The sequence below is a fragment of the Neurospora tetraspora genome (genome assembly GCF_033439725.1).
Source record: "Neurospora tetraspora strain CBS 560.94 chromosome Unknown B0H65scaffold_8, whole genome shotgun sequence".
NCBI lineage: Eukaryota > Fungi > Ascomycota > Sordariomycetes > Sordariales > Sordariaceae > Neurospora > Neurospora tetraspora.
Window position 1 is genome coordinate 1,365,847 of NW_026944390.1, and position 27,873 is coordinate 1,393,719.

Below are 27,873 nucleotides of genomic sequence, written 5' to 3' on the forward strand. Positions count from 1 at the left end.
TCTATTTCTATATAAATTACTGGAAATTTAATATTATTATTCGAAAGGATTGTTACCCGTTACTATTAATCGAAGAAATATTCGCTAAAGTAATTAAAGTATAATAATTTATAAAAATCAATATTCGATAAGCGTTTTATTATATTCCGAACCAGTATAGGAGCTTTAAATATAAAGTACTACTATTTAATTTTATTAATAGCCCGGCTAATTTTTAGAATTTTATTAATTTATTTTTAAATAAATATTTAGGAAACTTTTATACAGCCTATATTAATAATATCCTTATTTATTCTAATACCTTAAAAGACTACCGATTTTATATTAAGAAGGTCTTTCGCTAATGAAAGGATATTAGATTTTAAACCGATTTTAAAAAGTACGAGTTTGATATTATAAAAATTAATCTTTTAAGATTTATTATAGGACGAAACGGTATTTCTATCGATTTAAAGAAGGTAGAAGTTATTAAAGAGTAAGCTATACCCTTTAATTTGAAAAGAGTTTAATTTTTCTTAGGGTTTTATAACTTCTATTAAAAATGTATTAAAGATTATAGTCGTATAGTACATTTCTTTACGAATTTAATATGAAAGGGAGAAGCGTTTATATAAATTAATAAATGCTAGACCGCTTTCGAAGAATTTAAAAGATTATTTGTAGAGGCCCTATTATTAAAATATTTCTATTATAATACCGAAATAAGGGTAGAAATAAATACTAATAATAGAATATTAGCAGGAGTATTATTTTAATTATAAAAAGATATTGGAGAATAGTACTTAATCGATTTCTTTTTAAAAATTATATAAGGTATTAAATATAATTACCCTATTTATAATAAAGAGTTACTCGTTATTATTAAAGTTCTTTAGATTTAGCGATTTAAATTCGTTAAATTATAATAGAATAAACCGTTTACAATTATTACCGATTATTAAGCCTTTGAATATTTTAATATTAAGCGCTTTTTAATTTTTAATAAATTAAATAAGTAAAATTCTTATCTTAATATTTTTTCAAAATTATTTACCGACCTAATACGAAAAACGCGGCCGCCGACGCGTTATTTTAGAAATTAGAAGATTTTAAATTTTAGAAAAATAAGAAAGACGTATACTATATTCTTTAAATCTTTAAAGCTATAAAGAAGATAGAATTGAAATTTTAGCCTTCGCTTCTATTGCGACCGCTTATAGCCTATTGTTAGAAGAGTCGGTTCTAATTATAATATTAAATATATAAGAATTAAATTTTATAGGATTAAAAGGATACAAATGAATAGAAGCTCTTATAAAGGTTAAGTATAAAGACGAATCCTTAAAAGAATATTGCGTTCGCGCTTATAGATTAGACTTTAATTTCGTTATATTAATTAATAAATTTTTAATATATTAAAATTGTTGAATTATTTTTAAATTAAATAATTTACGTACCCGCCTTATTAACGAAGTTTATTCAATATTAACGATAATTTACTTAAGAAAGAATAAAACCCAGGCAATATTTAAGATACGATATTAGTAATCCTATATAATTAGAAATATTAATTATTTCGTTAAAAATTATATAGTATATAAGGTTAATAAAGTCCTTAAGGATAAAATATTAGGTTTATTTTACTTAATTCCCCCGCTAATTCAAAAATAGACGTTTATTATAATAAATTTTAAGAAAATACCAAGAAATAAATACAATTTTAATAATATATTAATAATAATTAATTATTGATTAAAATTATTTTGGATTACCCCGTATATAGAAAATACTACAATTTATAATATTATTCGGATATATTACGAAGGACCTTACTATATTTATAGTATATTAGAGGAGGTGACTTTTAATAGAGGACTACAATTTATATTTATATTTATAAACGAAATATTAAAATTAATAAAATAAAATAGAAGTTAATTATTATAGAATATAATTAAATAACGGATTAAATAGAAGTAATCAACGTTTATATCAATTAATAATTGCGGCCGTTCGTTAACTATTATTAAAACGATTAGGCTAAAGCTATCCCCGCTTTAAGTATTATATAGAATAATTTATTATAGGATAGTATAGGCTTATTTCTTTATAAAATTATATTTAATTACTTTATAAAGATGCTTTTTAATTAGGAGGTTTATACCTAAGAGTTTAATTATAATGAGGATAATATAGTTAATATAAATGTTGGTCGTATAGTTTAATTAAGGTTCTATAAAGAAGGAAAATTCTATTTAAGAGGCGGCTCTATTAGAAATACGAAGTTTTAATAAGGGTTATATAAATATAGCTACGGCGCTTTATAATAATTTTAATTAATAATTAAAATGTTATAACTCGGGCTTTAGCCCTATAATATTATTCCCCTCCTCTTTCCTCCTACCCTTCTACGCGTTTATTCCTTTTATTTCCATTAACGAAAATAGTAAATAATAAGTAATAGTGTATATATATATATACTTCTAGAATTATATATAAAACCCCTCCCCCTACTTTTTTTCCCTCTCTTTTTTTTTTTTTTTTTTTTTAATTATTATTTAAATTACTACAGTAAATATTATTATCCTTTAATTAATTCTTCGCTTACTTTTCTTAATTAAAGTAAATGCTTTATTTAATTTCGTCCGAACCGTTTCCGTCCCTATTTTAACTATTTAAGAGTAAAGTCCTATTTTCGCCGTTATTATATAATTTTTAATCCCCCTTCTAGGAAGTTGCTATTTATTATAAGCGTATTAAAATTTTTATTATTACTCTTAAAAAGCTTAAATTTATTAAATTTAAATATTTTTTAATAAATTTTCTTTATTATTCTTATTTTAAAAAATCGTTATTAACTTTATTTATTTTTTAGGCGGATTATAACCTCTTTAAAATCTTATATATTTCGTATTTAAATATCCTATACGAATATTATATTAAGTTTGGAAATTGGGCGTATATAGTCTATTATAATAATAGTAAATAGTACGATTAGGTTTCGCCCTTAATTTAAAAGTTTATTATAATTTAGGAAGCGGCAATTTCTAATAAGGAGAAAACGAAAACCTTTGGGTACGTCCGTAGAATTATAATTATTTAACCCTATATTACCGAATTATATAAAAATAATGCTATTTCTTTGTAAATTTCTTCTATTTTATTTATTTTAATAAAAATAAATTTCAGTGAATCAAATTTTTAAATAGGAATATAATTAATTTCTTTTAATTTTTAATAATATTATTACCGTTCCTCCGACCCTTACCGCTCCTATTATTCCGGCCGCTCCCTTAATCTTCACCCTCCCTTCTAAGGAGTTTATTATAGTAAAGTTAGTAGTTTGTTTTGAATCGTTCGAAAAGCGGTTGGAGGTTATAGAGATTGAGAATAACCGGAAGCGTAAAATATTGAAGAAGAATTAAAGAAATTTAAAATTAATATTTATTATTTTTTTTTCTTTCTTTACGACCGTTTTTATTATTTTATATATTCCGTATTAAAATATTCGATTAAATTATTATTAATATTGGCTAAGCTATATTTTGTTTTAAAATAGTTTAAGGTTACTATATTAATAAACTCTTTTAGCGGTTTCTAAAACCCTTATATTTAATTAATTTAATTAATTTAAATTATTCTACAATACTTTTTAATTGTATAGTAAAGGATTTTATTTATAAGGTATTCTTTCTCTTTCTTTACTATAATAATTAATAATTAAAAGTTAGTAGTAATTTAGTTTAGTAGAGGGTTATTACGAGCCTTTTTAAATAGGTCTATATAAAATTTATTAAAGACCCTTAAGGAAAGGTCGGAGAGTTTTATTATAAAAGGGTTAAAAATTCTAAATATTATATATTTTGTATAGACTTAATCGAATTTCTTCTTAGAGCGTACTATAATAAAATTTTTAAAATTTAATTAAATTTTATCCCCTACTTTAAAAATTTTAATTAATTATTTTTTATAATTAGTAAAATATTTTTATTCTTGTACGGAAATTATTATAATTATTTAATATAAATTTATAATTTACTATAATATTATAACGAAATCCTTAATTCTTATTTATAGGTTTTTAAAATCTATTTCTATTAGGGGAGTTATTAAGGCTATTAAAGATTACAGATAATAATTATAAGTAGTAAAAAATGGAAATATATTAATAAAGGTATTAATTTAATTATTAATCGCTAATTATATTATTAAATATTAATAATCCTAATTGTTTTAGGTGTAATTGACGAAAATTTTCAAGAAGGCCTATACTTCCTAATTTATTCTTTTAGGGCTTCTGTCAATTTAAAGGTAAAAAGCGGTATTTAAGAATTGATTAATATTTAATAAATTATAAAGATGCTTTTAAAATCGATTAGTTTAATTAATACCCCTATTATTAATAATAGATTATAATTGTTTATAATATTATATAAAATATTTAAGGAACGCTTCCGCTATTATTTCTATTTCTATAGTAAGTATTAGCTCTAAAATTACCGATTTATTAAATTTATCTTTAATAACGAAGAAATTAACGTAATTTGTTATAGGGAGGAAATTAATAATTAAATTTATTTAAATATTTTTAAAAAATTAATTTAAAATAGGAAGAAGCTTTAATAATCCTCTTTTCTAATTTCTCTAGTATTTTATTTTATTATAAGTAGTGTAATTGGTTAAGAACCGACGGATATAAATACTTATTAGTAGCTAATAGAAATTTTTATTTATAATATAAATAATACCTTCTCTTCCGGAGTACTTAAGAGCCTTCGAATTGTATATTTTTTAAATAGTACGGGTATAGAGAATGTTCCTTTTAATATTTTTTAAAGGTATATATAGGGTTATAACTTTAATAATAGCGGAAATTCTTGAAATTTAAATATAGTTTTTATAATATAATTTACTAAGCCTATTAATAATATATTCGCCGAATTAAACCTTTAAACCCTACGTAAAAATTAAACGGGTTCTATTTTTATTAATAATAATTTAGTAGATAGTTTAGTAGACTTTGTCTTCTTAAAAGACCTTTTTGAAGAATTATTATAAATCCTGATTTTTAAATACTTTTACGCCCTCCCCCGCTATAATAGAGGAAGCGACTATACAAATATAATTTTTAAAAGCGGATTAGGAGATTAACTATATTTCCTTAATTTTTATTTTCTTTTTATTAGGGTGATCCTAATTCCGATAAAATAGAATATTAGGAATTACGGCGAATTTCCCTAGGCGGTAAAGGATTTCGAAATTGAACGGTAAGAAGAATTCGGCTTATTATATTTCTTATTTAGAGAATTTTTACCTTTCTATAAAATATTTGAAATTATAATAATTAGTAACGATAACAAATTTCTTATAATTTTTAAATTCCGTCGACTATTCCTTTATATATTTAATAATCGCGAATATTTCTTTATTTTCAATAGGGTAATTACGTTTGGTAGGGGTGAATTTTTAGGAATAATAAGTAACTGCCGTTTTTTGCCTATTTTTCTCTTAGGTAAAGATACTATTAAAACTATATTTATTATAATTTACTTTTAAGAAAATAAATAAATTAGGATCTTATTAAATAAAAACAGGAGCTTTAATAAATAATTCCTTTAATTTTTTAAAAATTACATTATATTATTCAGTTTATTTAAAAGGGACTTCTTTACTTATAAGGGTTATTAGCGGTCTTATAACTGAAGAGAAGTTTTTAACGAATATCTGGTAATAGTTAGTAAATTTAAGGAAGTTTCGTACCCCTTTTTAAAATATAAGTACCTCCTATTTAATAATTATTTTAATTTTTTCCGGGTTTATGTAAATATTAATACTTATAACGATAATAAAACCCAAATATTTAATATTCTTTATTACCAATTCGTATTTCTTAAGATTTAAATAGAATTTAATAATAGTTATATATTTAACGACTTTATATATTTTAATTAAATAATTTACTTTAGAATTTGATAAAAGGATTAATATATTATTTATATATATTAAAGTAAAATTATCGAAATAATTCCTTAGAATATTATTAATGTATTATTAAAACGTTACCGGTATTTTTAATAATCCGAAAGGTATAATTAATTATTTAAATAACCTATATTAAATTCGAAATATTATTTTCCCTTCCTTTCCTTTAATTATATAAATTTTATAGAATATTTATATTGTATTTATTTTAGTAAGCTATTTTACATTAGCGATAATTTTAAAGGTTTTTTTAATTAAAAGTAATAGGTACCGGTTTATTTTAATAATAATATTAAGACTTTTATAATTATAATAAAATTGAAGACTTCTTTTTAACTTCTTAATAAAGAGAATTAATATAATAGGAAATAAATTATTAATACGAATAAAACCCTTATTAAGAAAAGTTTTAAAGGTTTTCTTTAATATTAAGAATTCTTTTTATAATATATTATAAAGGTAATTATAAAGGAGAAGTAGCTCCTTATTATTTTTATCTTTTTCAAATTCATTTTTATAATTAATATTTAAGCGGTTAAAATTGATTTAATTAATTTCCTTTTATTTCCAAACGAATAAGTAATTATATATTTCTATAAGGATTTTTTATATTTCTTCTTTTATTATACCAACTTTAGGTTTAAAGGCCTTTTTAATATTTTATAAATTTATTACGAATATTATTAATTCTACAACTTACCGGCTACTCTTTTTCCTAATCCTATTTATTATAGCTACGAACGTGGTTATTAAATAGTATATTACTTTTTTAAATTCCTTAGACTTTAAAGAAAAATTCTTCGGAAAATATCCTAAATACGAGATTTAATAACCGGTTATTCCGTATTAGAATTTATATTTATAAGGAATAGAATAAGCCTTTATGATAATGAATTATAATTTCCTTAGAATAATAGGAAATTCTAATTTAGAAATTATATAAGTATAAATAATAGATTTATACTTATGAATATTTACTTTAAAATTAATAATCCTTTCAACCTCTACCGCTTCTATTTTTATTAAGGTTTTTCGTACTTATTTTTTAAATATAGGTATAACGGGAATTTTTAGCTTTTTAATAATACTTTTACTAATTACGGTATAATATTAATAATTTTTATTAATGAAGGTATAGAAATAATTTTTATTGTTGATAGTAATAAGTATTTTAATAATATTTATTTCTATAGGTCTTAGGAAACTTTTAGTTCCTACTTCCTTATTTAGTATTTTAGAATATTCTTTTATTCGATTTTATAAAGGAGTTACTTTTTTTCTAATTCTTTAAAAAGAAGAATATTTATTACTATTTTTTAATATAGGTTCTACTTTAAATTTAATTTTAATAGATTTGATATTAATAGGGAGATATTATATTAATTAATATATATAATTACCCATTATATATTTATTAATTCCGTAACGAAAATAGAAATTTAAAGTACGGCGCTTATCTTTTTCGTCCGAAAAGATTTATTTAATACGTTTAGCGTCCTTATTATTCGGGTTGCTCTTTATTTTAATATAGTTTATTATGATATTATTATTTATATTTTTAGGGTATTTAAAGGTAGGAGTAAAATTACGCTAGGAAAAGGAATTCTAATAATAATTATTGTATTTTTTATTATTACCCTTAATATTATGGAAAGTTTTACTAATTTTAAATTTTTATATAATATTTTTCAATTATTCGATATAAAGGTCGTAAATTTCAAGTATACAGATTAAAATTAATTAATTATAGAAAGTATTAAATATAGAAGTTTCTAATCAGGTTAATTTAGAATTATTTTCTTAAGTAAGGCTTCTAATTTTCGTAAGGTTTTTTTCGAATGTAAGGAACTAATTTAATAAAGATTAATTCTTTTTCTATTGTATAATATATAAGCGGGTTACGATTAATTTCCTTTCATTTTTATTATTAAAAATTAATTCGAAATAATCGAAGAAATCTTCGGATTTATAAATACTATTAATATTATTATAATATTAAAAAACTTCTACTTTAATTATTTTATTGGCCGGGAAGGCATTTAATAATATTAACCAACCCGATTTATTATTAATAATAATTCCCGCCGACCTCTTTTTTTCGTATATAAAATATAGTTAGGTAATATATAAATTGAATATAAAAGGGGTTTTATTTTATTTCAATTAATAAATATTCTTATATTTAAAATTATAATAAGCAATAAGTTTTTATATAATACCGATTATAGTATTCGGAGTAATAATAATTATTATAATAATTATATTAATATTAAAGGGGTTTCATTGATTTTAAATAGTAAATTATATATTAAGTATTATTTTTACTATTTGGGCGAATACGTCGTTAGTAAGTAACGTCTTAGCGAAACTTTCCTTTTCTTGTACGAAGTATATAATTTTTCTCCTTATAATTTCTTTTTATTTTACGGCTACGGCGGCTATAGTAGCGGAAAATTCTATAAGAATTTTAATTACAGCTATTTAAATAAATAAACCCTATTACTATTCTTATAATAGTTATTTATCTTGGTTTATTAGGTCTATTATAATAGAATTTAATATAATAGGGATAATATAATTAATATAAGTATTAATTATATAGTTTAATTGAAATTTTATAAAAAAAGAAAATTCTATTGAAAAGGCGGTTTTATTAGAGATGCGAAGTTTTAATAGGGGTTGTATAAATATAATTACAGCGCTTTATAATAGTTCTAATTGATAATTAAAGTATTATAGCCCGGGTTTTAGCCCTATATTATTAATATTCCCCGGATAAAATAATTAACCCGGGAATAGGCGTAAAATTACGCTTAATATATTAGAAAGTATATTAAATATATTAGAGAAACGATATTAAAAGTATAAAAATAATAGGCGGCGTAAATTAATAAGAAGAGGAGGGAATTTGATTTCGAATTAAGAGATAAAATCATTATTATTAAAAGGTTTTAATTCATAACGATTAAATTTAATAATAAATTCGATTTTCCTAGTATTTACAATTATTATAAAGTTATTAAAAAGTAAGGCATTCCTACTATTTAAAATTATTAAAGAATTAGAAAAGTATTAATATTTTTTATATAGATCGTTTACGAAAATATAACGATAATCTGCTCCTGAAATAAACATTCGAATATTCCGGCCTAATGAATATAAACGAAAATAGAAATTCCGAATAGGAAATTAATAAAATTATAATATTTAAAATAATTAATAGAACGTTCTTTTATTAAGTAGATTAGAAAAATTAAAATTCTAATTTAAAGTAATATTCCGCTTCCGATTTTAAATATATACCGAAAACGCTTCAAAACTTTTAAAAAATTAACCTGGATACCCTAGGCCCGCCCTAATAATTAATAAATTAATTGAATAAAAATATAAAATAGTATAATAATAACGAATACCTTAAAGAGGAGGGATTAAAGCGTTTTTAGCGTATTATAAGGAATAAATAAATGTATTATATAATTATTTAGTAAAATTCGCGGACGAATTTTTTATATAGGGGGGGGGTAATATAATAGTGTTAATGGATTGGGTTTAGGTATTATATACGAAGTGGCTACTAGAATGAAATATATAGAGGATTCTAGGTATAGTACAGTTCAAAGGATATAAACTATTTAATTAATTATATTAAAATTAATTATAGGGTAAATCTTAGTACGTATAGGGTTTATTTTATAGGTAAGGGGGATATAAATAAAGGGATTAGTTAATAGCGACCTATTTATAGGTTCCGCTATTATTCGTATAATTAAGGTATTTATTTGGGTTTGTACGCTTGTATTTAATTCTCTTTTTTTTGTTTTTTTTTACTTTATTTAAAATCTTCTATTATAAATGGAATTTTAGTTTTGCCTTCGATTCCCTTATATTGTAACCTTATAATAATCGTTAATATATATTAATTTAAAGAATATTAAGAGTTACTATAAAAGTAAAATATTATTAATTTTAATTGTATAGTATTGTAAATGGATTTAATTTATTCGTTTTAATTATTTCTATCGATTTATTATAGCGTATTTAGATTTTAATATTGCTATGTGGATAGAAAAGGCTATATATTATTACTTCGCCCGTTAAAAGCGTATAATACGTATTAATTCGAAGAATAGTAAGAACTATTATAAAAATAATAAAATATTATTAATTTTAATTATACGGCCTTATAAATAGCTTTAATCTATTCACTTTAATTTCTTCCATTAATTTATTATAGTATGTTTCAATCTTGAGGTTGCTACGCTAGTAGAAAAGGTTGTACGGTATTATTAATAGCGTAAATTATTATAAAAGTAATACAGCCTAAGGTGGGCTTCTTAATATTATAATATATTATGATATTTTGATTATATTATATATATATAGTTAAATACGTGCGATTTAAACTATTAATTTGAATATTTTACTATCTTTTTTGCTTATATTTTGGTAGAGATATGGATTGTTGAGGTTTTTGAAAAATATACTACTTGTAAGGTATATGTAAAAAATCCGACTCTCAAAGGGACGATGAGAGTCGGTTGGCTTGTGTAAGCGAGGCCCCCAGAGGGTGGACTCCACCAACCTAACCGACGAGTACATCCGACTATCTACCTATCCCAGCAATGTAGGCGAGGTACCCTTCCTTTGCTGTGAACTATGAAGTGCCGTGCATGCGCCTGTTCCCCTTTCCCTTTCCATGACACCCCATCCTTCCCCGGATATAATGTACCCCGCAAAAAGCAACCGTTCGTGAGCCAATCCGCCCACCTGCATCCGGCCATCGTACGCAGTATGTAGTGGTATTTCGGTCCTTCAAGCCTGCGCCGCGCCAACTGTGCATAACCAGGGCAAAGGGCAACCAGCCCAATCGCTTTCGTGTAAAGAAAAAGAGAAAAACAGATGGGTTCTTCAGTAGCTACAGTTCACCCCTGGTTTGTTCGTCAGCGCGGGACTTCACTACGCACTCTGCGCAACTCAACCACTATTTTACCAAATTTAATGCAAGGAACTAGTATCAACCAGATGCGTTTTGGATACTTCATACACTCTATCATACACTCTATCCAATTTTCCGTTTCGAATGTGGTTGTCCTGTTGTTTTTCTGTGTACTTTTGCAGACCTCTGTCGCAAGAACCGCGCTAACAAACAAACCAGGGCTGAACTGTATACCCATCCACACCTCCGAACTGACCCTGGCCAGCATTAGCACCTGCATGGTGGTGACCCATCATGTTCCCATACTCCATAGCCGAATGGTGATGCAGAAGCCCATGTGCTCCATCAGCCGTCGGGAACGCTGCAGCGAACTCCGCTGCCGCGGCCACCGCATCATCCGGGTGAGTCGAGTGGTGACCATGGTGAACCGACGGGCTTGGACTGGCGCCCCAGAACATGCCGTCGAGATCCCACATCCCGCCCTGGTCCAGCATACCCATCATGCCCAAGCCTTCGACGGGCTCCAGGCCGATGGGACTCATGTGTAGCTGCGCCGAATCCGGTGACCCCATGAGCAAGTCGTTGTCGATGTGCATGGTGCCGTTGACAGAATGAGGGCTCTGCGATCGCCTCTGCTGTAGTTGGTGCGCTACGGCACCCTGTGCCTGGATGACTCTGCTGGCCTCGTACATGCGAAGAACCACCTCCCTGCTCCTGCGAGCAGCGAGTGACCACTCTTCCATGGCCTCAAGGAGCTCCAATACCGCCTCAATCTGCTTGAGCCACTCAGGGACGCGTGGGTTACCCCATTGCCAAAAGATGGAGACAAGAGGGACCATGGCAGCCTGGTAGAGGAACCACACTGCGTTCCAGCCGGACATCTGGTTACGTGTCCATTCACGACCAATATCCTCAATGGTCGCCGCAGCAAGCTCACGGCACGTCTCAATGGCGGCCAGGTCAGAGTCACAGGCCTGGGTGTGTGGGTTAAGACCCGATGAGGCCATGGAGAGGAGGACTGGGCGGTGAAGGAGCATGCGAAGGTTCTGGTACCGCCATTTCATGATGCAACGGGCCATGTAGAGCGGCTCAGCGCATGGGTCCGTGGTGCGCAGGAGCCAGGGTAGGTTGTTGTACCAGGCAACGAGCTGCCCGTCAAGATTGCAGCGGTCTTCGGTACGCAGCAAAGGAGAAATGGCGAGCATGTCTTGGATCTGAGTGGCGATTTTGCAGAACTTGATGTTTTCAATGGTGGGGAGAATACCGGCGTGTTGAGACGAGTCCCGACCGGCATTCACACCGAACTCGGGAGGGCGAATGTTGATGGAGGGTCCCCAACGGCCAAAAGAGGGACGCCCCATAGTTGTAGTGGCCCAGGTGTCGAGGCAGAAAAGAGCCCACCATGTGCGTCTCCTGGTCTCGGCAGCGACCATATCACTTCCTCCTTGGACAAGACTCTCACGGTGAAGACCGAGAGCGCTCGCCATGCGGATGGCGGCACCCAAAACGGCGTTGGCCATGTTAGGTCGGTTGATGTAGTGAAGATAGTACCCGCCAATGAGTGCCAATGCTTGGACGGTTTCGATATGGCTGCTGCCAAAAGAATCCATGGGAAGATGCTCCATGGCGCGGTTATAATAGTTGACGTGGTTGTAATCGTCCGACTTCATTGCGACAATGCTACCCATGGCAAATACCATGTTCAGCAAGGCTAACCACGGTGCGTCGAATCGTTGACCTTCAAGATAATCGGCACGGAAGGTTGTCTCGTCGAGCATTGGGATGAAGACGTGGACTCGCTTGAAGTAGGCATCGATAAGCGTCTGTCCCTTCCATGACCACAGGATCCGCTGGGGATCTTTTTGAGTCGATGACTTCTGTCTGATGGCCGGGAAGTTATGAGAAATCTCGACACTGTTGAGCGGGGCGGCCAAGGAGCTCCTCAATCCCGGTTGAACCTTGAGCATAACCATAAGAGCAGCCTTGATGGACGAGGCTCCGAGATAAGAAGCTTGTCTGTCCACCGAGAGTGATAGTGCGTTGATATCGTCCGCCTCTGCAGGGATGAGGTCCCTCTCCCGGCGTTCCTCGTCCCACTCTGTATCCCGGGTCGGAATCTGTTCCAAAATGTTTTCAGACTTGGTTGGTGAGTCCAAGTCGGACATCGGTGTTTTGTTCATAGGAGGCGACGGTAATCCGTTCGCTGTGCTGTCCGGGACGGGCCGGTCTAGGAGGTTAAGGAGTTCTTGCCTTGACAAGGGAAGTAAGGCGTGGGCTTCTTGGTTAGGATATAGTCGCTTCAGAATTGATCGGCATTCTTCGAGGGACTGGGAGAGGGCTTCGAGTGTTTTGCGCGAGGGGATCACCCTTTGACGGTGCTTGTCATAGAAACACCGTTTCGGTGCCCGGCTTGAGAGACATTGGCCACATGGTTGTTGACCATCACATCGACTAGGGCACTCAAGTTAGATTAATGATGAGGTTAATCGGCACTCATTGACTTACATCTTCCGTCTTTTGCACTCAGCACAAGCATGAGGAGTAGTTATCCTCTTGGCTGCGCCATTACTACTGGACTTGACACTATCTCGAGAGTCAACGGACGGCTTTCGTGGTGTTACTCCTTGGACTGAGTTTGCTCGTTAGTCATGGACCCCTTGGCTGGGTAAGGTCGTCAACTTACATGTGTGAAACATGCCGCCTTGTGTGGGTATCGAAATTGATGGTGCCATTATGAAAGCTTTGCTGATCAGAGGTTGTCTGAATAGGGATACAGCTTGTACAAGGCCGGTAAGCCACTGGTAGCTCGAGGAAAGATATAAATGTATGGGTTGCCAAGCAAGGCCGCGGATATCAACCGGCGAGTTCGTGGAAGTGGCGAGACCTTGATCACATGAAGTGAAAAACACGTGTGGGCTCAGTGTTTGATGTCGGATCTTCGCCAAAGATAATCAAGATAAAGATATATCCTGGGGGACGACGAGGGTTGGGCGAGACCGTGAGGAGCGTATGCAGACTTATATATTTACATTGAGCTGAGTTGGGGATATGTTGAATGCACTACACCTCTCCTCAGCCACAGGTTGTGATAAGAACGCGGAACTATTCCATCTGAATGTACAACTTTGTTCTGAGGAGCCATGAGAAAGGGGTATCCAAGAATCACCAGTGAATGAAACAGTACCATCATTGTTTCCAAGGACGAAAGCTGATTGTGGGGTGAGGAAGATTGGAAAGGGACCGGTGGTATGCTAAGGTCGTATGTGGAGAAGTTTGGACGCGGCCCCGTCAATCTTGTTGACAGGGTGAAGGAGGTATAGGATCGGGGAGTGCACAGCTCCGGTACTTTGCCCTCGGGCGCCGGTATAACTTGTCAAGTGAGGTATCTCGATGCTAGACTGGTCAATGCCGTGTTCAAGGCCGACATCAAGCTAAGGAATAACAGGGGAGCCAGGGGCAAGGCTAGTTGACCAGGCACGGCCTGATGCATGTACCAATCAGGGCTAACTGCACTACATACCTGAAGGGTCATGGTATATGTGGTCCGGTATCACCCTGTCCCAAGGATTTGAAGCGTGGAAAAGTACCTTTTTGGAGAAGAGGGACGCCAGTCAGTACGTACTCTGTCGGGAATACCCAAGCATTCCTCAGTGGCGTCGTTTCAACGCCAAAGCCGGGGTGCAATAAGGTCTGAGGGCGTAGAGAGGGAGGTACCGCAGAGTACTGCTTTTCACAGCAAACTGTATGACCCACAGACTATAGGCTTGGGGCATTGTTCTAACACCTCTTCTCTGTTTATGACGCAGGCACCATATGATTCCGAGTTGGGTTAGGTGAGTGGTGCTTTCAGCAGTCCATCGCTTGACCAAGAGCTATGTAGTTCCAAACGGTACGCTAAGCTAAGGCAATCCGGCCGTGTGTAGAGGTGGTTTGGGGAAGCTTCGTTACGAAAACCACGGTGCTCCGAGATGAGAACCCAGAGGGGTCCCAACCCTCCAAGCACACAGACTCTTGCCCCTTTTCTGAAGCATCAAGTCCTCCGATTCGTCTTGACCCTGAACCCTTGATCAACCTGTTGTGCGAAGTGGGAGTGAACATGTGTGTGAAACGTGCTTTGTATGTACAGCGAAGATCTCTGTAGGGGGCCGTGTGGTGTGAAGGACGTTGGATTTGGAGAGAGGGGAAGATGGGACCGTCGGCCGTCGGCCCCAACACGATGTGACTGGAGGCCGAGATGGTGAAGATAGAACTGCCTCGGTGCCAGCCGCTTGGTTCCGATCGGGCCAGACAGGGGTGGAGTCCGGGGTGGATGAAGTTGGAGTGAGAGTGGGCACTTGGCAGTTAGCCGGGGTATCGTGATCAGGAGTGCGTAAGGAACGGAGCTAGAAGACGGAGCAGACGCGCCAACGAAACGGAGGTAACAGCCTCCTCAAGCTAAATGATCCTTCCAATAGCTTTCGGGTTGCTGGTCAACCCTTCCAGCCCTAGAGGACTCAGGTTATGAGAACTGAGGTTGCTGTGGCGAGGTAAGTCTCCTTATTCCAAACGTGCCCTTTAGAAGATCTGGAATCAAAGTCCATCAACACTGTGCTCCTGAGGCAAGTAGGGGGAAGAACATCGGACCGAGAACTGAACAATGATAAAGGTAACTTTGCCTTTTTCACAAAATCCTATAGGCCTCTCTGTATATGGTACATCTCGCAAGAGGAAATCTTAGCCACCTCGTAATTCTTCCCCGACTTGGAGGTCATCGTATCACGAATTATCAAAGAGAATTGGAGCTCGTATGGGGACTGAGTTGAAGGCTGGGAGAGGAGACAAACTGCAGACAAAGAACCAAGCACATTGACAAGCGAGAGATGAGAAATAGCGTACCCGTAGACTATTTAGATGGACTGCGCGTTCAGAGATGTGCCCATGTAGAGATAGTTTGTGAAGACAAGGTAAGGAGAGACTGAGTCTCTTGGCTACCGCCCGCCGCATCTTGTCGTCTCCAGAGTGGCAATGGTAACTACCGTTGTGTTACTCTCGCCAAGGTCCGCAGGCGCTTGACAGGAGGATATGCGCACCGCAAAGCGCCCTGGACACGGTGGATACATATCACGTCCACTGGACAAGCGTCAGGGTGAATCTTACGGTATGTGGGCCAACACCTGTCGATGTCGAACGTAGAACTGGAGAGATGGCCCTTGCAGTGGCCAGAGATATCAGTTTTGTTTATCCCCAGACTATACCTTGTTAGAGTGTAAGTTACCATCCACGGTGGAATATGGAATACGTACTCATAGTAGTAGTTGGACGGATAGCATCATGGCTTCAGTCCATAAGATGGGCGTAGTAAGATGGATGTAGTTACTGGCTGTGCCGCTGACCAACAGCCGCTTGAAACGAAACAATCGGGTACCCAAGAAACGTCCGTTTAACACCGTTTGGGTGGTAGACGAGGCAAGGGCCCATGTTTGGCTTGGTCAAGGCCCGAGGGGCCTGAGGGGAGCTGTCAACGGGTCGACGGGTGGGGCAACAGCAGGGAAAAAACTCTGCCCCTCCGACGATCTTGAAGAACATTGAGTCTCGCCGTTTTGTGGTTGATGGCAGGCGTCAACGCCGGCGGGGTGCTGTAAATGCAGTTGCACTTATGCAGAGTTGACACTGGGTTCACACACACATACCTGTAGGTACTTCATCTCCTGAAGTAAGCGGTGTTATGGAGGGCAGCGAGGAAGCTGACATCGTATGTACCTCTAGGATGCCATCGTCAAGGTGAAGGTGAAAGGAGACGGGAACCAGCGGTCTGATCGAATGTGACGTTTGCTGGTCGATGCCCTGGATGCCCTGGAGCCCGAGTTGCTGGGTATGCGTGCCGGGCTGGGATATGGATGTGGTAGAATGATTGATGGAACGCCGACGCGTGTCGAGATTCTTCAAGACAACTGAAGCGAGATCAAAAGGGACTCAATTTCTGAAATTGGAGGGCCAGGCCATGGACGTCAGAATGAGCCTGCCGTCTTCTCGCCTCGTCTCGAACTCATGGAGATTGGAGAAAAACTTGAAGTGGAAAGCCGAGAGGCCCAGGGTCACAGAGGGCAAGTCCGTTTCGATTTTTTCTTGGCTCTTTCCACTTTGATGTTAGAGCGAACGCGATTACGTATTTTCCCACTTCCACCATCCAACCAGATGCGCATAAGCTCCCGGTCTGGAAAGACGGCAAGCGAGCCATGGAAGGTACCGACGCCTTGGCTCTCGGCTTTTCCGAGAAGTTCACCGAGGTCCTGGCCGCCATGAATTGCAGTCGCTTTTGGTGGTCATTCAGTTGCATTCCGGCCTATTTTGATTGTTGGTAAGCTGTAAAGTAACCTGGGAGCCTGGGGTGCAGCATGTCGTGATGTTTAATATTCAACTGACGAGAGTTTGGGGTGCCTTCAATTTGAAGGTTGAAGACGTGTAGTGATTCCCTGGTCACCCGGCCAAAGCCTAGAGGTAGCCCTATGGCGACGCCGGACCGCCGCCGACAAGCCGTTGAGGGCTGAAACTCTGGCTACCCGACTACATCAGTGACGGCCCGGGATCGACGTCACAAAACCGAGACGTTCATCCTGTCGTCTGGTATTGATCAGGTTAGCGTCCGCTGTTCCGTTTCGGGCCGCCGTGAATGACTGCTTCAACCCCCTGCGATTGACGATCGCAGTCTGAAAAATGAATGGAATTGAAGAAGAGAGGGTATATTGAAGTCTCTTCTGAGACACGTCAAAGCGTCAACTTTTCCGAAAACCAATGAGTGAAGTTCTGTGCCTGGAGGATGGTGGCCTGCCACGAGGTCCGAGACTCGGATGATGTCAAACATGAAGGGTGTGGCTTGAAGATGGAGAAGTGAAGACTTCTCCCGCTTTTGGTGGTCTGTCCGTACATCCGATTGGTTCATTTCAGCCAAGTCGCAAGACACCCCCCAAGTTGGCCGTTACAGTGTGGCAGAATGGCACGTGCGTGGTGGCTTGTACCTTTTACTTTCCAGTTGACCCCAACCCGACCTTCCAACATCAGGACATCACCTGTCATATCGACCTCGCCGGTCAATAGTCCGGCCTCGCATTGAAGCGAAAATGGTCGAGGGTACAACAGCTCGCACATGGACACGATCAATGCACATGTGGCCTCTCATCCTTGGCTGGAAGCCGGAACCCGGATAAGGATGGGACAGCTTCGCCTTGCAGAGGTGCCTATGTTATCCTGCCGTCTCGACTCTCGAATTCATCTGGCAACGAAGCAGAGGCCGCCATTTTGTTCATGTGTGCAACAACCCAGCTGGCTTCATCATTTCCACTATACCTTTGCCATTATAGACCGTCCTTATCCGCCCCATGCCCATAGATGCCCTTCGCACAAGCAGGGTAGAGACGGTATGGCAGGAAGACATCCATCCTTCTTCGTCCGCTGAAGAAGTCCAACCAGCCGCCCGACTTCCAACTTCTGGTATTCCAATACTTCATCCGAGCCGTGTTGACGTGTCACGTCTGGTCGAACTCGAACACAGGTACTGACTTGCTCAACGTGCATAGTCTGGTCCTGAGCGGCTCCGAGAATTGGCCTCTCGAAATAGCATGGTTGGCTTCTCAATTTCGAACACTAGATTGAGCATCAACTTGGTGCCTGAATTCTCAGAGAACGCTGTCGAGAACTGTCCTCGGGAGCCTAGCACCGATAATTCTGACCGGCTGTCTGAACACACCCCCTCCGGTCATTGGGAATCCTCAGCAAATGGCTTTGGTAAAGTGTTGGTCTCGACCGAATTGGGAGACATTCACATATGATTTCTTAACGATGCATCAAATTGTCCGCAAACATCCATTATCCCACACTTAGTGATGCTGAATAATCCGATTTGGCCATTTAATTTGTTACTTTTTCGGCCGTGTTCTTTTGCGTTCAGAAGACCGTTTCTCAAGAAAACGGTCGAATGAATCCTCCCTAGTATCCATTCAGTCCCCGGCCCTAGGGCCCGGGTCTGTTACCGATCTGGCCCCTGGACTATCGTATCAGGAGGTGCTTCTGGAAGACTCGCCCACCCTTCCGTTCCTCCACCCTTCCGTTCCTCCACCCTTCCGTTCCTCCACCCTTCCGTTCCTCCACCCTTCTGTTCCTCCACCCTTCCGTTCCTGACCTTCCTCAACCCTTCAAATTCCAAGCTGCCTTGCTGTCTCCTGTCTCACACGTGTGGAATAACTGGGAAACAAACATACTCCTACTCTCGCTCGGTCCTCGACGAAAATTCGTTCGTATTGCAAGTTGGCGTGTTTCAAGCTTTCGTGATTCCTCAACCGCCGGCTAAGTCCGCATCCCTCGTCCGCCGGGCGATCTGGTTACCATGTCCGTCAAGCCCGTGCGCTCAGGGTGGATCGCATGGACGTTGACAGGCCAGGTCAGGTCACTAATTACTTCGTCGACAGACTTCCATACTTCACCGCCTTGGTTTTTACCTTGTCAGTTATCGTCAGTCATCCCAAAGACAATCATGAACTGTTGATGGCACGTTGGCGTGCCTACAAGAAACTCGTACCGGTCCGTCGTACGGTTCTGTACCGTTATATGGCTACTGTGGTGTTTCTGTATGGCGCTCTCAATATCCCTTTACCTTGGAGCGTTGGCTCGAATACAGAAAGAAATGCATACATATCACCTACACATCAGCCCTGGTTTGTTTGTTAGCGCGGTTCTTACAACCTCTTTCAACAGGGGAGAAAACACGGGATTCCGGACCTCCCATTGGTCCAAACCACCGCAAAACACGAACAACATTCGATCGTGTCCCGCACACATGCACCAAAACTTGACTCCATTCGCAGCGGGCAATAGCGAACCAGAAAATTCCCAGGTCAGAACTCCCGCCTAGCCAGCCTGAAAAGGTAAAAGAGCCTTCTGGAAGTCCCGCGCTAATAATTAAACTAGGGCTGATGTGTACAGCTACACTACAGTGTACCCTGATGCACAAACACCCTTTATCCACATGCAACCACTTGCATATATTGTTGAAGCGCAGCTGTTATGGTCTAGGGAAAGAAGTGTTTTCAACACGAAGTAAGCGAATATAGCGGAGCTTTTCTATAATAGGGTCGATACCTATGTAAATTCTTTGTACTATAATTGGTCCGTAGATTGGGCAATCCGTTCCTTAGATTAGTTAGAATTTTATAGTCCGTGCATACTATAGGGGTCCGGAGGTTTCCCCTGGGAATAGGGGGTCCCGGAGGGCTAACCCCCGGGTATTATTACCCTAACCCTCATACAGAGGGTCCCGGAGGGCTGGCCCCTTAGTATTATTACCCTAACCCTTATACGGGTAGTCCTGGGGGGCTAGCCCCCTAATTTAATCTACACATCTTTTCCTAAAATTCCTATTATTTATCAAAATCTACAAACCCGGCTTCGCTTTCGCACAAACGTTGTCGTCTCTCCCTAATTAAACATACCTTTTTTACAACCCTATTTACAAACTCTAAACAATCAATCCGTCGCATTCCCGAATTGGCCAATTAATAAATACCCGATAATTAGTCGCGCGTAGTCAATTTCATTTATATATAGGCGACTACCCCTAAACGATATTACTTTTAATAACCTACTTACTTTCAACTAATTTACTTTTAACTAATTTATTTCAATTATTTGTAATATATTATATAATAATATAATATCCTATAATATTAATTGATTTTAGCGTCTATAAAAATAATTTATAAATATAGTTTCGTCTTCTCTTCTTCCGCCGTTTAAGTAACGCCCTTAAAATAACAAGGAAGAAGAGTCCGAACTGCAACAATATAGGATTTATAGAAGAGACCTCCCCTTACCCGAATTTATTAGGAAGAGGAACCTAAACCAATTAGTCTAACAATATTTCGATTATTGTAATATTTAAGGAAGGCGTAAAACAAATTTATTCTAGGCTATAAATTTTATTTATAATCGTTCGGCTATAGTAGACCGGGACTTAGCCGCTCCTATACCCGGTATACTTATTACGCTAGCACTTATTCCGGAAACTTAAATTCTTATAGCGCCTATAATACGCCGTCTATAATCCTTAGCCCCTATAATTACTATTTTACTTTAATAATTAATATAGAATACTATTATTAATAGTTAACTACGTACGCCAAATCTACGTACGCCAGCTGCTTCCTTTTTATAGTAAAATATAAATTTATAAAATTCACTCCTTATTATAGAAGCCTAACGAACCCGTAAAATAATCCGTAAGGATTATCAACGCCGCCACTTCAACGACGAATAGGTTTCTCTCACGCTCTCCCTTCGGACATTACGTAACCTACTAGGCATTTCATCGTCCCTTAATATATTAGTATTGACCCCGGATAGTCCTAAAATAGGTATTAAAAATGGCTATTATAATAATAATAGTCCAGTTTACTTTAACTACTATAATTATAGCATTGCCCCTCCAAGGGACGTTAAATATCAAAGCCTAAACTTTATAAACTTTTATATCTACTACGTAAATCCGGCTCTCGAACTAAAAAAGGAATCCGGTATATTAATCCCTATACCCGAATTCGGTTATATATAATCGATTACCCTAATATTTTATATCCAAACTAATAATCGTTGTAAAATAGGTTTTTTTATCGACAATATAAGAGTAGGCAACGACGTAGAGAATTTATAAATGCTAATAGTAATAAAATAGTTCGATATTTAGGATACTTCTAAGACGATTAATATTAATACGAAGACAACGAAGATAATAACGGTTAAAGTAATACTAATTTAACCAATATTAGTAATAACTTTTTGCTATCGGATATTTTATTATCGTTTCCTTTTTCTTTGTCCTAAATATTAACGCCGTTGCGTCCCCGGGGTCCTCTTCTAGGGGTGCCTAAAGCGCTCGTACTAAATCCCGATCCCGAATTAAATCCCAATGCAATTTAACTGGAATTCGTTATCCCCTAACCCGAATTAGAAAATCCCGCTAATCGAAAATATATACTTCTTCTTAATCCTCCCTTTCAATCCTAATAATAGCGTCCCTCCTTTATAGCTAATTATAACCCCAACCTCTAATAAAAAGCAATTAAACTGGATAACAAGGTTTATATAGCTAAATTCAACGATATAATATTTACTATCTAATATAAGGACTACAATCTATATAAGAAAAGATAGCTAAATCTATAAGTTATACACAATATATACAAACATTATATTAATAAGCGTAAAAAAAAGAAACCCGGGGATATCCCCTATTATTCTATTAAGAATTTTATAAATTTTGGTAATATTAATCCCGGCTTACTAATATTTATATATATCGAAGAATAATTAATTGCCTGTGTCTATATTTATATTGATATTTATCTAATCTAGGGAACTTAATATCGGTACTAAAGCTATTATTAACTTTTTTCGAAATATTAGTAATAATATATAATTAGCTACCTCTTTTACCAGAAGAATTAAATATTATTATACTTCGCCCTTAGAATATAAACGACTAAGAATAAATATAACGGTAATTTCGTCGAAATTATTTCGTTAATAGACGTAATATATAAACTTAGATAAATTATTTAAAGGCCTACTACCCTAATTACCGGGATATTATCGTTAACCCTACCTGTCTTTTATAGCTTCCAGAATATAGTAATGTCTTTAATAGGTTAAATACTCAGGAAGTTAAAAAAAAGTATTAAAATTAATAAGGACGACAATGTTAATAATATTAAGGATAAGGAAATTACTGCTATACTAAACCTTATAGCTAACTAAGCCTAGTTTAATTAGTTTATAGACTAACTAAATAGCTAGAAACAAATACCGCGACTTAAATAACCCATTCTTCAATATATTAATTTTAGTCCTATTTATAGTCTAAACCCTACTCTAAGCGTTATTCCAACTACTCTAACTCCAACCGGTCCTCCAATTTTAACTAGTTCTTCAAATATTCCAGATCTTCTACTCTCCAATCCTAATCTTCTATCCAACCTACTATCCTTGAATCTAAAACCAAAACTAAAATTATAATAATTACATCGTAATAGATAGGGCTAAGTCTATAATTATATAAAAATACCGCCTTTTACCTAACCTACCTCCCTTAATAAATTCAACTAATTATAAAAATTACTCTTATAAGCGTTCCCTACCCTATACCCTCGAAAGTAAATAAACTTCGTAACCCAACGCCTATATAAAATATTTTACGGTAATTATATTAAGTACGCTATAAAATTGAAAAATAGGCATTTTACTCGCTACCTCCGGTTTCGATTTATCGCTTTTAATACCCTAATACGGAACTAAATTAACTAAAAAAGCTCTTTCTATATCCATCGTAACCCAAGCGAGGGTACTCTCCGCTTAGAAGAATTCCGAGTACCGTTTAAAGGCTGTATGAACTAGGCCGAATATATCTTTAAATTTATTATAAAGTATATAGATACCCTTCGTAATATTCGGCCGTACTAGGGTATTAAATAATAAACCCTTAAAATATATATTTATATGATCAATATACTATCCCTTTTTATAACCTTTACCCTGGTTAATTTGTATTAGAGGTCATTAACTAGACATATACCCCAATATAATAAGTAGCTGAATGGTAGCAAGCGCGAACGTAGGAAAATTATATAGGAAAATCTTCATAATAATCTAATAATCGGTATATAGTATTTTTAGAAGAAATATAAAGTATTCCGTAATAAAGTTTATATCCTAAAACTCTATATTATTAATTATTAGGACCGATATAAATAGTAAGCTCGTAATAATCCCTATAATTAAAGCCTATATTAGTTTAAAGGTATATTTATATTAGAGTTTGAAATATTAGAAGGTAAGGATGCCTTTACTATTTTCTAAGGAATCTACATTACAATTATAAATCCGGAGCCCTATAGACCGCTCCCTATAATTTAAATTGAGGGCGATATATTTACTACACGTATAGGCGAATATAAATAATTAACTTTCGCTATATTATTTTATATAACCAATTATATCTAGCGGTATTAATGCAATCCGGTATATTATCTATAGCGCCGCAAATTTCTAAACAGTTCAATAATTAAAGAACTAATATACCGCTTTAACTTTCCGCGTAACGTTTACAACCGGCTATATATTACTTATAAATTCAACCCCCTTTATAATATATTCGATACTATATATAACAATATCAATATTAATAGTTAGAACCCTATTATATTATTAGGCTAGCTAGCCATTACAAATATTTCGCCTTATACTAATATTTAGGCTATACTTTACTATATCGCCAAATATTATTCTAAGGCTAAAACTAAATTTCTATTTTATTAATAGCTTACTACCCAAGTCCTTTCTCGCATTTCGGACCGTAAGCTGTTATTATTATTATTTACTACCAAACTAATGAACAAGTTAGTTTCGGAACGAGATTAATCTACTTAGCATGTCTATTATTATCTTCTTAACCTAACTTTATACGAAGGCACGCGTATAATGCAGTCCGTAACCTATCGTCCTAAGAAAGCTTAAAACCGCTTTACTATAAGTATTAATAACGAAGTCTAGGGTTACCTTACCTAATATAATAAGTATTTACAACGTAATATTTATTTTATCGATTTAACGTATTTCTAATTCTATATATATATTAACTAATCTACTAAGTTATAGTATTCTTTACAAGGAAGACCGGATCCTCAAATATATACTTAAATATAAGGGGAAAATAATTGCAGATATATATAAAGATTTTTACTATATTAAAATAACCTTCCATTACCCTTATAATATAAATACCAATTTGAAATTGATCGATAAAGTAGAATATACCCTATAGTCTAAAGTATATACCCGGTATCGAGAAATACACAATTACTATAATAACGACTATTATAACGAAACCTTCGAACTGGTACCCGAAAACGATATTAAAATTATACCTCCAAAAGAAAACATATAGCAAAATAACTAGATACGTATAGCTCAAGAAGCCTCTAACCGGCCTATAAGCGCCGACGAAAATATTAATATATTTAGCCGTCATCCTATTATTTTCGAATACAACTAAAAGGCCCATTATAAATTATATAACGGCCTTATAATAAATACCCAAAACTTCTAGAAGCTTGTAAAGATCGATAATCCTAAGGTATTCGAAGCGGAGGAAATAACGAATATTATTATAAATAGCTTCAACTCCAAATAACGATTCGTCTACAATATATTTATAAAATATTATTAAATAGTTCTTTATAATAATAACTCCTAGCCCTTTAAAATATAGTTTAATAGTAAGGGTAGTACTAGTAAATCGTATATTATTCGCCTACTTTTTACCCGGCTTAAAGAATTAATTACTATTTATAATAAGCCTTATATTATCGTACGTATTACTCCTATTAGTATAGCTATTAATAATATTAATGGCTCTATACTATATTCGCTTCTATAATTACCTATTTCTAAAAATAGTACTATACTACGTAACCTATCCCCCAATAACCTCGCATTATTACAGCTACGACTTCGTCATTTACAATACTTTATTATCGATAAGAAATTTATAATTAGTCTTAAAATAATATATTATATAAATAAGCGCCTCTAATAGGGTTTTCTTAATTATAATAATAGATTTTTTGGTAGCCGGAATATTCTTCTTATTAGAAACTTCTACTAATTACCTCCTATTTTAGAGAAGACTTTAATTAATATAAAGCCTAACGGCTAACTTATACCCGAAAAAATATTTAGAAAATTAGTATACTAATCTTTTAATTATACTATCGAATTATAATAAATTATTCAATAGGGCAGTAATGAATAAGTAGCATTTAGAAATATATTTAAAGGTCTCTAATATATTCGGCTAATAAAAAAATATTAAGAATTACTATTATACGAATAAAAACAAAACTATAAGTAGAAGGGTATAATCTTAGCGTCTTCGAAGATACCTTATATATATACCTAACTAACTACAAAATTAAGGAATATAACTTTAATTACCTAGAAAAATTTAGGGCGCCGTATATATAAATATACATTAATTATACGGGCAATAGAATTAGCGAGGTAGAATTTAATAAATAGGTAATTTTTATAAATAACTCCCCCTTATTATTAATACTAAAATTATATTTATAGAAAATATATGAGTTAAAAAAAACTTAATTAATAGTACTATCAATACTATTTATAATATTATATAGCGTTAAAGTATTGAATTTCGAAAGGTTCCGCCTTATACCCTATTAATATATTTCTTTAACTATAATAGCCTGGCCTATTTTAAATATAAGAGTCTTAATACCAAAATCGTACCTATTTTCCGCTCTATTCGAAAATATATAAAAGGATTTACCTTCTATACTAGGAGGCAATTCCTAATACTATCGCTTATATTATTATAATATACAAATCGCAAAGTATAACTATAAATATCGCTATTTTCGATATATTTAGGGATAATTTTGTACTTAGCTTAACATATATAGCTATTTCGAAGGTAAAAACGTTATAAAGTATTATATTCGACTATCCTTTTAATATTAATACTATATATATAAAAAATAGTAAGGCTCAACTTAAATACTATATTAACGTTATTCGAAAGCGGCCTTAACGGATACTACTTGTTATTCTTATAACGGAAATATAATTTTATTTTCGGATTTAGGCATTTCGACTCTATCTAACCGATTTCGCTTATATATAGCCGATACCCGTTCTTATATAAACGTCGGCTGATTTTTATCTTATTTATTGATATACTATAAGTAATAGCCTTTTTTTCTTTTATATTAATTAATTCATATACCTTAACTTTTAAATTAAACCCTATTCCTATGTAAGTTTTAAACGCTCTTAATATTAATAAATACGTATTCAATCTACTAAAATAGTTAAATATATAGCGGAAACCCCGTCGTTACTACCGATACTGCCCAAAACCCCGAACCTTAAACGTTGGAAAATTACTAACGAAAAGGCAATTTTAACTTATCGAAATTAGATTTTAATAAATCCTAGCCCAATTACGCTAATTACAGTAAAACAATCCACGGACGGCTTAAATATAATTTATTTTATAAAGAATACACTAATTTACCGCCTTTGTATAGGGATAATTAGTTTGTATTTATATAATTGGCTTATTAGCTTATATATTAGATTACAAATAATAATAATAGCTTTATTACCGAGCCCAATTCTATTATAAAAACGTTACCATTAAAATACTTTTAATTCCGCGGAAATCTCCTTATAGAGTAGTTAATTCTTAAGGAATTATTATCGTCGGGATTAACTTCGGAATAACCTTTTCTAGTACTTCTTTTATTTAATCCAATTAAATTAATAAAATCGAAATTATAATTAATTAAGACGTAAATTCAAATAATAATATAAACGAATATACTACTAATTTATTTAATCCTATTATTAATAGTACTAAATCTTTAGCTTCTATTATTAATAATACTACTTCGCCTAATCTTATTATTAACATAGCTAATTTAATTATTTATTACTTTTACTATCTTTATCTCTTCTTATAATAAAGATTATAACGAGTACTCTAAATTTTAATACGCTAGCCGATATCTAATAATTTTTTTAAACCCAGTATAATAATTTTAATAATATATATTAACCGCCGAAACTATTAATTTCGAATAGTCTCTATTATTTAACTCGTTTAACGAAAAGGCTAACCGTAATGCCTATATATACTAGTCCGGTAATACTCTTTCCCTTCTAATAAAGGAGAAGACGCTATATAAACCTTCTACTACTTTTTTTTAATAAAATTCTCGAACGCGTTTCTTACTTTTATATACGTATAATACCTATCCGGTCCGCTAAATTATAAAATAATTATAATTACTTTATTACCGAACTCAATTAATAATTAATCTTTCTACTAGGTTAACCCGGACTATAATTTCTATAATAAAGCGATTAACGAA

General features: G+C 34.1%; 3 protein-coding genes across 3 annotated transcripts; 1 reads left to right on the forward strand and 2 right to left on the reverse strand.

The window, feature by feature from the left end:
- Window positions 1–10,974: 10,974 nt before the first annotated feature.
- B0H65DRAFT_501952 (fungal-specific transcription factor domain-containing protein) lies at window positions 10,975–13,873 on the reverse strand. Its single transcript, XM_062827851.1, has 3 exons — window positions 13,581–13,873; window positions 13,403–13,526; window positions 10,975–13,348 (listed from the first exon to the last, which is right to left on the reverse strand). The coding sequence occupies exons 1-3, from the start codon at window positions 13,627–13,629 to the stop codon at window positions 11,101–11,103; spliced, it is 2,421 nt and encodes an 806-aa protein (XP_062677636.1). The 5' UTR covers window positions 13,630–13,873; the 3' UTR covers window positions 10,975–11,100.
- Window positions 13,874–14,148: 275 nt separating this feature from the next.
- B0H65DRAFT_434796 (uncharacterized protein) lies at window positions 14,149–14,551 on the reverse strand (the record flags this gene model as incomplete). The annotated part of the gene is made up of 2 exons (XM_062825154.1): window positions 14,149–14,295; window positions 14,516–14,551. Coding segments are annotated over 2 exons (183 nt in total), but the record flags the coding sequence as incomplete, so codon positions are not given.
- Window positions 14,552–15,397: 846 nt separating this feature from the next.
- Window positions 15,398–19,051, forward strand: B0H65DRAFT_446083 (uncharacterized protein; the record flags this gene model as incomplete). The annotated part of the gene is given in 8 exon segments (XM_062825784.1): window positions 15,398–15,423; window positions 15,807–15,840; window positions 16,070–16,142; window positions 16,573–16,628; window positions 16,643–16,663; window positions 18,235–18,425; window positions 18,522–18,658; window positions 18,864–19,051. 8 exon segments carry the CDS (start codon window positions 15,398–15,400, stop codon window positions 19,049–19,051), a joined length of 726 nt encoding a protein of 241 aa, XP_062677638.1.
- Between the last annotated feature and the right edge of the window lie 8,822 nt (window positions 19,052–27,873).